Source organism: Synchiropus splendidus, chromosome 2 (genome assembly GCF_027744825.2).
Source record: "Synchiropus splendidus isolate RoL2022-P1 chromosome 2, RoL_Sspl_1.0, whole genome shotgun sequence".
Lineage (NCBI taxonomy): Eukaryota > Metazoa > Chordata > Actinopteri > Syngnathiformes > Callionymidae > Synchiropus > Synchiropus splendidus.
The window spans coordinates 11,217,976-11,234,110 of record NC_071335.1 but is presented as its reverse complement, the minus strand read 5'-3'; the positions used below and the strand labels follow the sequence as shown (position 1 = coordinate 11,234,110).

The window sequence follows — 16,135 nt, the reverse complement described above, 5'->3', positions numbered from 1 at the left end:
ATCATTTCAGAAATGTCAGGTGCGCCATCACAGGTCCGGCGAGAGTGGTGGCGATACAGGGATTGATTATGACTAGACCCTCACTGTCAACATATACTGCCACAGTCGCGAGATTACTCATTTGCAAGCAGGCAGTGTCTGTGAGAATTGAATTTCCGATGTGTGAGTGATCCTTAGTCAATGAGGGAGCCGCACAATTCTCTAATGCTTAAGCGAGTAATGCAAGAATATGTTTTCGTACGGTGTCTCCTGAGCCAATTAGCCCTGAAAGGCTACATCAAATGCTAGAGCACAGTCTGAGTCTGGGAATTGTTTTGCTGAAATGGTGTCTTTAATCTGCCTTCAGTCCGTTTTATTCATTGGGGTTTGTTTGTGTGTTTCAGCTCAATGTTATCTTCCTTGGCATCGCTCTTTATAAGATGTTTCATCATACTGCGATTCTTAAACCAGACTCTGGCTGTCTGGACAACATCAAGTAAGTTTCCATAAACACATTTGCTACCTTAACTGAGTCTGTTTACATTTCTGGATTCATTTGAAAAGTGGATGAAGAATCGAGCCCAATGCCTCCCAGTCCATGCTTCAACACATTCTCATTCCCAAGGCGTCAAACAGCGACTCTTGCGAAGTGACTATTGCGTCTTATGTTGACGCAGAGCGTTGCATGTCGACGCGTTACGATTTCAATTTTTGCACGTCTCGACTTTTTCTCGCTGTATCCTGACACTGTGGGAGAAAAATGGAGGTTTGAGCGCCACTTTCACTCTTTGTCTTACAATGTGTCACTTGGTATATAAACCACCTCAAATTATGTATTTCAGTCCCTGTGACTTTGACGGGACCATAAGAAAGGGGAAGAGTCACACAGGTGCTATATATACCAAGTAACATTGCACTCCGCACACCTCTACGGACGTTCCAACTAGAAGAATTTAGTCTTTATTTTCACCATGATAGAATTTTCCATATACTGCTCTACTTGTTAGCAATTCCTGTAATATGCGCGGCAGCACAGTGTTTCAGGGATCATTTCACCATGGAGTGTGTGCAGGATAGACTTGAGCCGAGAATTACAATAAAACAAATGATCCTGCTGAAGTGAACAATGGGAGCCGGCTCCTGAATTGTAGCTGTTTCAGTTTCTTTTTCCAAATTTTTACCTGTTTAAGTTGCCCGTGATTGGTGACAACATCCGCCATTGTCGAGCTTAAGTGGGTCCGATGGATTACCGGCCTGGACAGCCCTACTGCACATGAACAGGAGAGAGAGAAGCGTAGTCAGAACATAGCGCGACCGATTCAGAGAGTACACACTGCACGGTGAAGAAAGCCAGAGATAAGTAGCTGAAAATAACTTCTTCCCTTGCGCTCGACTTGCAACCAGGAGACCAATGAAGTTTGGTAAATCATGTTTGATTTGACATTGTAATAATAGAAAATAACCAAATATTTATTTAATTTTATTTATTTTATAAATGCATGAATTAGTTTTTTTAATGTGCTAGTGTATATAGTGTATCTCAATGTGGCTACAATTCACACACTGTTAATGATGAATGTATTTTCTTCATTTTTCTTGACCTGACTGCTTTATAACAGGTAAAACATGTAACAAAAGATTAACACTTACATACCATGACTTCAGAATTTTGACTCTAGAAACATGTCAGGAAAGGTTTGGAGCACAATGCCCTGCCGCTGAACTTCATTCCCGCTGGACATCCATGTTTATGAGTTCCCACTTTTTGATGTGCGCATTACAAGACACAGATTTCTGCAATTGCATCACATTAAAGCTCCTGTTTTTGTTTCCATTCCTAACGCCTTTGCGAACATCACCCCCAGGGAGCTGAAATACCTTCATTTTCATTCACGGAGGCTGATGACGGGATGTGGTTGCTTTTGCTAGTCAGTGTCATGATGCTCCTTATTGTGAGACGTTCCTGTGAAAAGTCTGAATTTAATTACGGCTGGTTTACTTTAAATGCCCACATGTGGCTCATTTCAGGTTTTCATTGGGGACTGACAAACGGCTGACTCGTCTGTTCTGTCATTCAAATATACAGTCACTGAGTGTGCGTCATTCTTATACTAGACGTCAGTGAAAAGTGTTCGAGACAAAACCAGCCACGCTGGATCTGCAGAATATTATCAAGAACATTAGTGAGAATTCTTGAAGACTGATTTCAAAAGGAGGTTTTCTTTGCTCTTGTATATGACTTTTAATGAATCCTTCTGAAGCCTCTCAGACTGAATGGATTTTAATCTAACTCCTTTCATGACTCTTGTTTCGTTGTTGTCTTTCATCATCATCTTTTTTTGTCTTATTTGTTTTTATCTGCCTGTTTTCTTTTTCTCCTGCATTCCAAGCCCTCTTAAGTTCTCTTTGTTATGGATTGTCTATGGTAAGGCTGCTCCCACAGATGCTTCCATTGGTTTGTCTTGTCTTCCTTTCCATTGCTAATCACTCTTTGTATTCTGTATGACCTTGTCATCCGTCACTGTGAACTGCTTCTCTTACGTCTGAAATCATACCTAAAGGCAATGATGCTGCAGTACGATCAGGTGGAACGCGAGGCATTAACATATACAATTATTGTCACACTAACACTGAACTGGATCTTTCAAGTTCATGTTGCCAGCTTTTCATTTTGCATTTGCACATCTAACAGAAGAGGAGAAATTGGGAAAAATGTACGTCACATAAACTAAGCACACAAAACAGAATCATGGATGAAAGTATATGGACTCTATTTCTAATCTAATAGAATAGGATTTAATGGAATAGAATACTATCTACAAGAGAGCAAACTCTATCACTGCCCTGCATCTGTTTTCTCTTAGCTACCCTTCAAGCATTTAAAATATCATTGATATCTTTAAAAGACAAGTTCAATTCGCTCAATTGGGGCAGCAGGTGGCAGTAGTGTTCTGGAACTCACTCGGTATCACCCAATACGGAGAGGTTGATCTTGCGCAAGTGGAAAGTCTTGAATCCAGATGATATTTTGGAATATTAACTTTTCCCAGTATCATTTACTTATAATATCATTGAAATACATTCATGGCTTTTTGATTTACCTCACCATCAGGCAGACAGATGAACGCCTGCAAAAAGACAACCCCCTTGGTGGAGATAATGACATAATGAAATTCTATTACCGGCCATTCATCCAAACATCACAGACCCAACGTGGCCCGCTGGCCTTGAGTTAAAAATATCCGAGGTAAATAATGCTTTTGACGGTCATGATGAACATTGTCACAATTTATTTTTCACCAACCAGTGATGAGGTGTTTTCCTGAATTGAAATGCCTCGCATATCAGCACTCACCTCCTTGAGTTGGCTCCTTGATCGGATGTCAATGTACATTCCACTGACTTGCCACTTGGATGTGTTTAGCAGAAGTCAGAAGTTGAATGTGAAGTAGGAAACTCTCACTGTCAACCCAATGAAATACTGACTAAACAAATGATATTTCTAATGTTGCCGGAGCATTTATCACCAGCGTGGGTGATAGATGCTCCGAGCCCATCTCCTCGCACCCTGTGTTTATTTTATAAATGGAAATCATTTTGCCTTCAAATCATCTCCGACAAAAGCCTCCAACAGAAGAATAGTCCAACAGCTAATCTGCCACCTCCCTCTCCATCACCTACTCCCTCACTCTTTCACCCTGTCTACATGTATTTCTCTTTGTTTTCTTGCCCCTTTCTCTTATTTCAAGCAAAGTAGTGTTCACTCCGCAAAATGACCACTGCACAATCGCCCAATCAAATTCTCATCCATTACGGCGGTGTGCCGGGCCAGAAATTGTGACCTTTACTGGTGATGTCATTTATAATGACCGTTCTATTCCCTGGGTTCACACACACACTTTGGTGCAGATTTATAGTGAGCAGACACACTTCTTAGGAAGACAAAGGGGGTGGCATTTCCATTGAAAAGTTCAACTTAAAATGGGAATGATCAACATGTGCAGTGCTTTTATTCTCTCATACTTTTCAAATAAAACAAATCGAAGGGAAACTAGTTTAGGTATTTTTGTTATACTGTAATAACACCTAGAAACAACTTCGAAATGTTTTCATTCTGAAGTTTAACAACAATGTCTTTGACCTCTGCACGGTCTAGTCATCTCTCTTCTCTTGTCCTCTGCCTCCCACAGTTCCCCCTCCCACAGTCCGGGGTGAACCCTCTCTGACCCTGCTCTCCTCTTTGCTCTCCCACATACACCAGACTAGACTGATAAAACCTGCCACAAAAATTCTGTGTTTCGTTCTTGTTTACATCCGCACACTAGTTGATATGTTTTAATGAATAACAGTGTTTTCCCTTCAGATTAGGGGCCATATATTACCATAAATATGTGGTATTAGCAGCGTATTAGCTAGTAATTATTGAATTACCGGCTTATAAATCATAATAAAACTCGACACAGATGGCCACCAGCGCTTGACTCTACACAACACCATAAGTATTGATTATTAACTGTAAATATGATAAGTAATTCGTTTATTAAAGGTAGATGTGTGTTCCCCTGTCTAAAGTGTTTCCATAACAATAATATGTTTACATTAAAATGCCAGTTAAATGGCTCTTACAGTTGATAATAGAGTGTGTTTTCTGTCATGACCTTGTGATGGCGCTTCTCCCTGATGACAACCCTGCCTCGCCTTTTTCAAGGACGTTTCTTGTTTCCCTCTCAAAATGTATGTGAGGAAACATAAGAGTTAAAAATAGAGGGCTTCACTGAGGTAAAGAAGTGTCAAAGGAGTGACGCCATGCCTTCTCCTGTCCAGGTCCTGGGTGATCGGGGCCATCGCCCTGCTGTGTCTGCTGGGCCTCACCTGGGCGTTCGGCCTCATGTACATCAACGAGAGCACGGTTATCATGGCCTACCTCTTCACCATCTTCAACTCTCTGCAGGGCATGTTCATCTTCATCTTTCACTGCATCCTGCAGAAGAAGGTAAGCGAAGGAGAGGAACAGACCGAGACAGATCATAAAAAGCGAGGTGGGGGTTATCAGCAGAGCTGTCCAAATGTGATCAGCCATTTGGAAGGTTTACCGGCTGCTTTTTTTGTCTTGTTGTCTCTAGTTTATTATTGTCGGGACTTTTGACAGACAGCACGTCGCCTGTTGTTTTGATCAAGGTCAGAAAAACTGGAAAACATACACAGAGAAACAGAATAAAGATTGGAAGAGAGTGGTTTTCTTGTCTGGAGTGAGCAGGTCACTCGCCCATGGAGGCACATTAAAAACATCTCGCTGTGGGTTACAAATACTCGACATTTTTAATAGAAATGAAATGATTGAGATTATTAAAAATATTATGCAGAACGAATGCTGTGGCTTGACGGTCTGATCTCTACGAACCTTCCGCTCCATATGTTAAGAAGAAGCCAGGGTTTAGATGAACATATCTTTTTGTAAGCCGAAGTTGCTGAACAGCCCTCGCAGCCTCCCACATGCTGTCGAGGCCAAGAGTTCACTCAAGTGCATATTTGCGAAGGAAATTGATCAAATGTTTAATTTTAAAATCCGACGGCTGCCCCACAAAGTTTCCAGCGTACGCCCAGTGGGAGCGTGGGTGTCGGCGGGTGCGTTTCCACTCAGGTATGTGACATGACATAAGATCAGGTATCCAGAGAGATGCCTTCAGAACGGCACCAGTGTTTTCTTTGGCTCCAGACCAACAGGGCTTCTCCCAAGATGTATAGAGCAGCAGAACGTGCAGCTGTTCAAACAGAGTGCGAGGGCAATACTTGTCTGCCAGTCCTGCAGCCTTGTTAAAAAGCAATTAGATTCCTATTTGTTCTGACTTGATTGGGATCTGGATGCAGATGTTGTGCGTGCTCAAACGCGTCACATATCTCCCGCAGGAGCGCGCCACTTTCAGCTGGATATATTGGAGCAATAATTTTGGAGCGGCTCTAATGGGAGAAAGTTAATCATGTTAATCCTTAAGCGTTTGACTTTGTTATGGAATTTAAGACCAAAGGAGTTTTCCTTTTTTCCCCAAGCAGCTTAGATAAGTTGCTCCCTCTCGCCCGCTGGAGTTCTGGTGACGCTGTGAGTGAAGATGAGGTGTCGAAGTCAATGTGGTGTCACCGTGATTATAAACAGATTCGTACCAGTTGAGTTTGGAAGTAGGGAGTGGATTACAAGGGTTGCAAAAAGGTCAACTTGCTCTTGTTATTTTATAGATCGGGGATTCCTTATTCAAAGGAGTCACATTCTATTATGGGGCTGTGATGAGGGGCACTCAGAGGAGTCATATAAAGAAAATGGAACGGCTCCCAAGACAGCGCAGACCTCTGCCAAGCAGCTTGTTTCCACCCTTGTTTTTCCTTACCTGCTCTGCTGCATGTCATTCATTTGGTCTGTTTATATAACTGTCAATATAACTTACTCCAACGTGCAACTGGGGTCCTTGAGGTGATTCCACATATATGTATTTTTTTTCGTACGTACTCACTGCTCGTCTGTTGCTCTTGTCTTTGTCACACTGACATCACACTGATAAAGAGTGAGAATACCCATGCATGAATACTCTGAAATGTACCGTGTTTTCGACATGCTAACCTACTGTTAACAAAGTGGCAGGAAGGAAGGCGCAAACTGGAGGGAGTTAGTCTACGTTTCGACCACTCAGCTCATCATTTGGCTTGGCCTCAATCATATTTTTAACTCATCTTTGTTGGGCCAAATGTGTTGGTAATTGGATTGTAGGCTAAGTCCAACTTAAACGTCAACATTTCCTGCAAATTTTATGAAAATCTCTGCACAACTTTTTTAGTTATTTTACAAAGAGGAAAAGGAGGCAACTTCCTTTAACATTGTTGATGAAAATAATGACAGATAAAAAGAAGAAAAGGAAAAAAAATGTGTGATATCTTCATAGAAAATGAAGTATTTCAGTCATAAAACCAAGTTATGTTGCATGTTGTATGTGCATTAATAGTGTTATTTATTTATTTATTTATTTATTTATTTATTATTTGGTGAACTTGTGTCATATAGTTGCATAGACTTGTGTGTTTCGCTCTCAGGAGTCTATTAAAGTGCATGCAGGACCAGCTTTGACTCGTGAGTCATGATCTCACTGGCATCTTTCTAATTTAATTTACCCAGGGAAAACAAGCAAAACAGCTCCCTCCTTGAGTTAGATGCAGTGATGACAGTGAAAAGTTGTCACAATTTATTTTGCCATTTATACCGGTGATTGTGTTTTGGCATCCAGCAGCCTAATGTCCATTACAAGTTTGGTCTGTCTTCGTCTGGCAATGCTTTCATGTGAACTCTTCCAACGCCAGTTATTCAGCCCTTTGGAAACGAGAACTGGTCTACTGGTCTAACTCATTTCCGTGGACATGTCTCACCTTTGCCCTGGTTAGGTGCGGAAAGAGTACGGCAAGTGTTTGCGTACTCACTGTTGCAGCGGGAAGAGCGTGGAGACATCCATCTCCTCCTCCAAGACCACCACCTCGCGGACCCCCGGCCGCTACTCCACGGGCTCACAGGTGAGCTTACCTGCCTGCACGCCAGGACGCTACAGCACAGCAGACTCTCAGGTGAGGCCAGGGCACCGTGAGGCTTTTGGGTTATTCTTGTCAAATTTCAACAAAGCTTTCATGAAACCTAGTGATGAAAGTGTTGAAATACCCAAAGCCTTTAATGCATATCAATGTTAAACACATACTGAACTAGTAACTGACAAGTGGCTGTTTTTCCCTCCTACTTCCACATTGCTTGTTTTTTATTCCATATTATTTTTTTATTTTCTGGCTCACACTGATGTGCCTTTTTGCATATCACACCCTAATATATAATTTTCTCCTGTCATGCTTTTTTTTTTCTCCCTGATTCGCTTCCTTGATTCCTCCCGTCCTTTTATGTCTGCCCATTACGTTTCTATTTCTATTCCCTCTTGCTCCGTTCCCATGTGTACAGAGTCGTATCAGGCGGATGTGGAATGACACTGTAAGGAAGCAAGAGTCCTCCTTCATCACTGGAGACATCAACAGCTCTGCCACGCTCAACAGAGGTAACCACGGGAAACCTGCTTTTGCATCCTCATCAATGTCATCGTCTCTGCCTTATTAATAGCACCAGGTAGCGTAGCTGTCATTTAGCAAAGCCGTTGGAGACACAGTGTCTAGTAACGGTACTTCTGTTGTTTAGCAAAGTACTGTTTGAATAGAGCTCACCAGGTGTGGAGAGGATGGATTCAAGACAACATATTAAATAGGTGGAAATGAGCTTCTATTGAATTGGGTTCACTTCAGGAGAACCCTGGGGCTCCCGCCGCCTCCCTGGTGAGGTGTTACAGATATGTCCAAAGAGGAGGAGGGGGACCCAGGGCAGATCTAGGACGACCTGCACGATAATGTCTGCTGCCTCAGCACACCTCAGCTTATTCCCCCTTAAGAGCCGGAGGAGGTTTCTGTGGAGGAAAAAAACCTGGGCCTCTTTGCTTTGATGCCGCCCGCAACCCACTGTGTGAGAGGTGGAAGAAAATACTAACAGTTGAAGGAAAACTAATAGCCATTAATAACCATATCTGAGTCACAATTAACCCTTCAGGCGGCAAATTTGTGACAAGCAACATCGCTGCATTTGAGCCTGTTGTAGTTACAATGTGACACAAACAGTAAAGGCTGCATAATAAAAAATTCTGAGGGAATATTTTAAAAATGGAATTACAGTGTACAAATCTTTTGGAAAAATTATATATATATATATATATATATATATATATATATATATATATATATATATATATATATATATATATATATTTGGGAAAGAAATGAAGAAAAAAGCCCATGCATTGAAGGTAGATATGAGGGGGAAAAATGTGACAACAATCCAAGTCAGAATTATGATCTGTATTTTTAAAAATCACAACAAAGAAGCATAAGTCTTGCTGAGCTTCCGTGGGTCGAGGTTTTTCTTACATAATTCAATTTTGTTATATAATCAAACTTCCTTATGTATGTGTGTCCGCGGGTCGTTTCTTTCTTGGCAGACTTGTTTTGTTTTAGATGCTTTATTTTACAGGAAACAAAAGCAAAAATGTGTGAAAACAAAGAAGTCTGGAAAGGACTAAAATAGCAAGCAGTCTAAATTGCGAGCGAAGTTACGTAAGAATGCGTACATGACAAAGCTTAAAAGTTCTCAAATGACAGAGGGCCACAGTATATGGCTTTGTTATGTCGCAGCTATGAAACGCTTGACACTTTTTTTCAGGCCGATAAATCGGCTGTCACTCTTGGTGACAGACTCTTCTCCATCGCCCTGATCACAGAGGCTTTTCACTCACTTTTTCGTGGAAAAATACTTTTGTATTGGCAGTGCATGACTCTTCGGCAGTGTTGTGTGAGACATGCTGGAAAGCATCCCAGCCGCGCACGCTGGAGGGCATGCGTGGTCGCACGGCCATTTGTTGGTCTCTAAGTCGAGGTGTGGCCCTTCACTTCCTTCAGGCCACTAATAAGCTGTTGGCTTGACAGATTGATGCGAAAGTAGACACGGTGTGTGTGTCAGTGCCTGAATTATCACACACTTAGCAAGAAATGGCTTTGGACGCCACAACCTCCTCCTCCGCCTCCCTCCCTCTCGCCAGTGTGCTGAGCAGAGCTGTGCTATTACATTAGCACTTTCAGAGCAGTTCAATTAAAAACACTAAATTGCGTGTGTATCGGTAACATTTATACTGAGAGGCAGCACGTGCGTCAATTTATTATGATAAACTGAGAGTATGATGTGGGTTTAGCTTCTTTTATTTCAAAATATTCAAAAGTTTCATTTACAAATATGCAGAATGAATTTCTTTGTATATTTTTAAGCTGGTCTTATTAACTACAGCTTGTAGTGATGCACACGAGTGGCGCAGACACCTGACCCTCCCTCTGCTGCAAACAACGACAGTAATCCACACTAGTAAAGGAGCGACATCCTGGTGAATTATGCCACACCGCGCCATGTCAGATACGCGCGGCATCTGAAGTTTCCTGTGACGTAAATCCGATTTGTGGCAGCTATTTCCTTTGAGAGTGCTGACGTTGTCAATGGCGCGCTACCTCGCGAGGTCATCTGTAAATGTAAATTTGTTCACTGAAAACTCATTATCTGTTCATGATTTTATCCAATATTCATGCTTCCGTGCTCGAGCAACTGAACTGCAGCATAATCTTCTCCGAGCCCCGCTGCACTCCCACTCCCCTCCCCCACCTCCTGTATATGCAGTGGCTGCAAGAATGAGTTGTCAAGCTTTTTCTAGGCTTTCACCTCCGACTATGTTTGCTCATTTGATTTACTTGTCCTCTTCTCTCCCTCTTCCTTCCACACACTTTCCATCACACCACTCTCTCCTCCTCCTCCTCCTCCTCTTTTCACGCTTACTTCCACACTGCAACTCTCCACTGCTTCAATCTTCCCCTCCACTCTCTCTTTTTCTCTCTCAACACAATATTGCTATTTTCCTCTCCCTATCTTCATCTGCCTGTACCAGGAGCCATGGCTAATCATCTTATAACTAATGCTCTCCTTCGTCCCCATGGTACTAACAACCCGTATAACACTCTTCTGGGGGATTCTGCAGTCTATAACAACCCGGCCGTGGGCATGTACAACACTCAAGGTGTGCTTCATCCTTCTTTCCTAACTCCTCCAACGCTAGCCAGCAGCTCTTGTTTTCATGTCTCTCTTGTGCTCAGAAGCCTTTGCATGGTTATTTCATTAAGTTGGAAAACGTGATACACCTTTGGCTGATTTTTTTACATTTTTTTTTTCTTTTTGGAACTCGCTCTATTACGGCTCCCAAGTGGGGGCGATCAATCATTCCGTAATAATCCTTCTGAAAGGACACCCACTGGGGCCTTCCCGTCACACATAAATGTTGAGCTGAAAAATTCTCTGTGATTTATCGGAAGTCTATATCACACTCACGCTAAAGCTGTCTGGACTGCCACTTGGGAGTCCTGTAATGTGTTGTTTTTATATACGGCGGCGTAGGTTTCGCCCAGTCTCTCTCTCTCCGTCTCGTATACCGTCATCTCCTTTGTGCTCGATCATATAGGCCTTCCTCTTTTTAAAAAGCTGTTCAATTCAGTTTATGTTTGCTGTTGATGTCAATTCTTGCAGACTAACAACTAATGCCCGTTTCTTCTTTTCTCTCTCCTCCTTCATGCCTTCCATCAGCACCTTACCGCGACACAAGTACGGGCAAGCTTGACTCAGTCTCTCTGATATGACTGGATTCATCCTCCTGCACTGTTCTTTTCATTTATCATGTGTGAAACAACATCTGTCGTGTATACTTTTAATACACTTTGCAGATGGCAAAAAGATGAATGAAAGAAAAACATTCTTCCCTCAATGGGGGGAATTTTGAGTGCTTACATTATGTTGCCATGGCAAGATGTGACTGACAGCACTTGAATTTTCTAACAGCTCATCTGAATTATAGATTTAGGAATTAAATGTTGGGCAGCTAGATCTTTCATTTTCCTTATGGCTTGATCAGATTACACGATATCAGCCCGATTTTGATGGAGAAACATTCCTTTGATGTGTCATACTTCCCGAGCTTCGCGTTTGCAAGCGTCATCGGCATTCTGTCGGATTGAGAATCCACGTCATTTAAAAAGGCCCAGGAACCGCTTGTTGCCATGGTGATCACAGATGCAACATAGAAGCCCAGAGTGGCGGGAGATGTGGCAGCAGTGTCCAAATATGTATAATATGTCGTCAAGAAGCTATCACAACCAAGTGACGTATGTTGGGAAAATATGGCGGAGTCATTCTCACCTTGCATCTTCTCCACACAGAAGATAGCAGTCGCGACAGCAAGTGGGGAATCTATTGTATAGTAATACACCGAAATTTGGTTGACTCTGTTGCCATGACGACGGTCCAAAGCTTTCAACCAATACGGACACACAGTGAAACATAAACTGCCAACATCAATCGCGATACGTGTACAGACGCGATGATGCGAGACTGCATCTTGGTTGACCGACTTCAGTATGTGGCATGCCGATAAACAATAAATTGGGAACGTAACAAAAAAACGTGGAATCTGAACAAGCCATTAAATAGTGATGAGTTGGTGAGGCTTCATGAAACAGTGTCGTGATTTTCAGCGGCCACAAGATGGCACCGTCTGCTGTACAATATTTGGACTTTGGACTAATTCAATGAAATGTCGTGGATTTTTTACACCAAGTTTCCTCTGAATTTGAGGACGCTTTCATCTGTACCGTTCCATGACGCCTCATCTACCCATCACTAGAATGAGATCACATTTCAAATGATCTCATCCAGCTGTCAGTGGTGAGAGCATCAAGTGCTATTAAACACGGAGGAAGAAAAGGTGTAAATTATTTGGCCGCTTGTGATTGATATCCATTTTTGGATAGACAATCTAGCTAGTGAAAGCTGCTGTGCCTCAGTTAGCGTTAGTAACTGTATATTTCAGGCTTTTTTAAGCTTTTGATCCAGAAAACATGTAACGTGTTTAAGTCAAGCGTGAGTTTACGATCTCCTGCTGTTTGCATGGAGCCTGGCAGGAGGCTACGAAGCTAGCGAGTAGCAGCTAATGTCGTTCTTTTGTTCACTTCAATTATTCAGATGTTTAACACGTCTTTGTTTAATAACTTATATCCTGTCACATGGAATTTTAAGTCGCTGTTATATGAGTTTTAGAGTCGAGACGCAAGCCAAATCATTTGTCCTGAAAACATTTTATTGTTCTTTGTCTGTAGTTGTGAAATTGTTTTATGAGAGAACTCATTGTGTATTTTTTCATTCTAGAGGGAATGTTGAACAATGCCAGAGATTCCAGCGTAATGGATACGCTGCCCCTCAATGGTAACCATGCCAACAACTACAGCATGGCCAGCAGCGAGTACTTGAGCGACTGCGTCCAGATCTTGGACCGCAGTGGCGGCTACGGCACTCACGGTAACCACAAAGAGACCACTTTGGAGAAGAAGATTCTCAAGGAACTGACCTCCAATTACATCCCCTCCTACCTCAACAACCACGAGAGAGCCACCACGGAGCGCAATCACAACCTGATGAACAAGCTGGTGAACAACACTCTGGTCAACGGCGGTGAGCACCTTCATTTCAATAATGTCATTGTCGCGACCCACTCCAGAGGTCCCTCACCACAGCTGGATGTGGCTGAATGTGCTTGACTGGCCACTTCTGTCTGAGCAGCAGAGAAAAGTTCAATCCTTGTACTTGTTTGAGTTTTCAGCTCGCAGTGCTTTAAAAAAAAAAAAAAAGAAATCAAGTTCTCTAACTGCTTAAAAAGCGATATTGATCCCTCATTTGTGAGTTCCATCAAAGTCAGACAGAGTGTGCGGAAGTCAAATATAAGTCGCTGCGCCTCAGCTGGGGTGGGTTACTTTGTATACTTACGGCTTTGTTTGAAGCGTTTGATGCGCCAAAGTTTGAACCTTTTAAGTGAAGTTTGGTCTATTATCTCCTGATGTTTTCAGGGAGCCTGGCAGGAGGCAGCGGCAGCAGCAGCAGCAGCAGCGGGGTTGGTGGCTGTGTTGGCAGCGGTAAAGAAGACAATGTCCCCATGGTGCTGGATAACCCCGTCACCTTCCCACATGAAGAGAATCTGAGTTTGGACATCATCAGAGAGGAGTCCAATGCACCCCTCCTGCCGCCTCGGCCTCCTCCGCCGGACAGCCACCCTCCCCCTCCGCCGCCCCACAGCTTCGCACGCCAAAGGCGCATTGTCCAGGAAACCAGTGAGAGCTTCTTCCCCCTGCTGACCAACGAGCACACCGACGAGCACACGCAGTCGCCCAACCACAGAGACTCGCTGTACACTAGCATGCCAGTACTGACAGACCTGCCCGACGGTCAGGTGAACGGGCTAACGGACGGAGAGGAGGACGGCTCCGGGGAGCTGCAACCCTGTAAGAGCGCCACCGCCCCGGAGCTAGACGACGTGTATTACAAGAGCATGCCAAACCTCGGCTCCAGGAACCACCTTCACGAGCTGCAGAGCTACTACCACATGGGCCGGGGCGGCAGCGACGGATACATGGTGTCCGGCAGCAAGGAGGAGTCGGATTCCTCCCCCGAGGAGCCTCCTGTAGACCCGTCCCACCTGGTGACCAGTCTATAGAGCAGAGACTTGCGCCCTTCCCTCTCACGCTTCTGATCTTTCAATGAGATAACTCTGTGTGGTCGACTGCCAGACTGAGCTGATCCACCCCTCGATTAACGTACTCTATGGTTTGTGTCAACATGGTCGAGATTTGTCTCGACAAAAAATAAATAAAAGAATAAATAAAAAAAGCGGGGACTGAATGTATCGTCAGACAGGAAGGAGGCTGCGGATGGACACTTGTGAATATCAAACAGGAAGGAACTTAAACAGAAGGAGGAGGGCGTCTGTCATTTACCTAACCTGTGGAAGTCGATTTGTAATTTTCAAGTGAGTACCACAACATGGACCTCAAGCAGATCCCCCCTCTCCCCCGACACCTGCAGGACTGTCCACCAGTCTGTCTTTGTGTCAAGATGTCTTGCACCTTGAAGAACAGTGGCTAAAAAAAAGACGTTCTCCACGAATGGCCAGCCAAACTGAGGATTTATTTATTGCCCTCACTCCCACTTCCAAAACTGAAGAGACACGGAAACAATAACCATGTTGGATGCTGTGGATTATATCCTGTTCATATCTGCTAAAATGGACTGTGGTCTGATGTGACTTTCCCGCAAGTTATAGCGGCTGAAGATACGCCGTACTTCTCTGCAAACATCAACATGCGAGACGCTTGGTGGGTGAAAAAAGAGTCGTGTGTCTTTTTTCTCCTTTCCCCTTGTACAAGTTTTCAGAAATCAGTGAAGGAACCACAAACCATTTTTATGTATTGTACAGAATTCAAATGTTGCATATGACCTTATGAGTCTTATTTTTTAATATTTGATTTAAATATATTTGTCTGTGGAATTGTTCGGGACTGGACATGAGCGGTTCTGGTCACTCGTGGACAACGGGACGAGCAAAGAACAATCTTTCATATCATTTTCATGAATTATGGATACAGTGGAAGCACTTGTTCATTAATAGGCATTTAACCTGAGCACATTTCTCTCCGCTCCTTTTTCTAGCAACATCACTGTCACTTATGTATTACGATTCAACTGTTACAATATACTTTATCACGATGTTGTTCTGAACTAGAGGAATAAAGCAGGCGGAAAAAGAATTGTTACCATTTGAGTCGTAGCTGGAATTGGGTTCGGTTAAAATAAAATAAAATCAAAAAAAGGAACTATATATAGAAGATATGTGTGGTTGGAGGTGTATATTGTCATTTTATTCCTATGATTTGACCACACCATCCGGTTAAGATCAAATTCTGAACGCCAAAAAGCAGACTGATTTGGTAGAGCCTAAAAAAGTTTTTTTATCCCTTTAAATGCCATGAAGTTACACTATATTTGTGTATGGACGATGCTACAACTGCACAAAGCGACACTGTCTCATGTGGAGGGCTAATGTTTACTTCTGTAGAAGGGAAATATCATAGCTGTATGAAGTTTAGCTTTCACATGTTTCCCATCTTCCCCTGCAACGTTCCGAAGAGAGAGATTATTTATTTATCTGTTTATTGGTTTTTCAATAGAAAAACTAGCTTGCAGAAGAAAAAAAAAGCAGATTTTAGGCAAGAGTTACTAAAGTGGCACTGGTTTTATTTTTCTGTTGTTATTAAATTATTATGACCATGATTATAATTACATATTGCTAATTATTTATTCTTTTGTATGGGTTCCAAGTTGAATGATCTCATAACTAATATTTGTTGTAACAGTGAAAGTTGTTTGCCAACAAATAAATTACTGACATAGATTTTCCGGCCTGTTCACTTTTCTGGGGGGAATTCTTTACCATACAACCAAGTCCACCTTGTGAGTGTGTTTGTCAAACTAGTAGCTTCATCTTTGTCTTGTTCCTTTCCCTGAGATCCATCACCAGTGCAGACAGAAGACATCATAATACATTCATTCGGCTTTATAGATGATTTTATGAGTGTTTACAAACCCAAGGTGACAGGGTGTGACCTTGGTTCTATGAGTGTGTACACTCTG

The 16,135-nt window shown here is 42.7% G+C and overlaps 1 protein-coding gene across 8 annotated transcripts in view; it reads left to right on the top strand.

Annotated features, from left to right (window-relative positions):
* adgrl3.1 (adhesion G protein-coupled receptor L3.1) overlaps window positions 1-15,896 on the top strand; it is a 136,062-nt gene extending 120,166 nt beyond the window's left edge. For 3 of the 8 annotated variants that reach the window (XM_053854946.1, XM_053854943.1, XM_053854942.1), the window contains 8 exons: window positions 384-475; window positions 4,804-4,972; window positions 7,402-7,578; window positions 7,958-8,051; window positions 10,521-10,649; window positions 11,210-11,227; window positions 12,824-13,126; window positions 13,519-15,896. In XM_053854946.1, coding sequence (XP_053710921.1) covers window positions 384-475; window positions 4,804-4,972; window positions 7,402-7,578; window positions 7,958-8,051; window positions 10,521-10,649; window positions 11,210-11,227; window positions 12,824-13,126; window positions 13,519-14,162 — 1,626 coding nt within the window. In that variant the 3' untranslated portion in view covers window positions 14,163-15,896. The remainder of the gene's footprint in view (window positions 1-383; window positions 476-4,803; window positions 4,973-7,401; window positions 7,579-7,957; window positions 8,052-10,520; window positions 10,650-11,209; window positions 11,228-12,823; window positions 13,127-13,518) is intronic. The other 5 variants (XM_053854949.1, XM_053854948.1, XM_053854944.1 and 2 more) reach the window with 4 other exon arrangements.
* The last annotated feature ends 239 nt before the right edge of the window (window positions 15,897-16,135 follow it).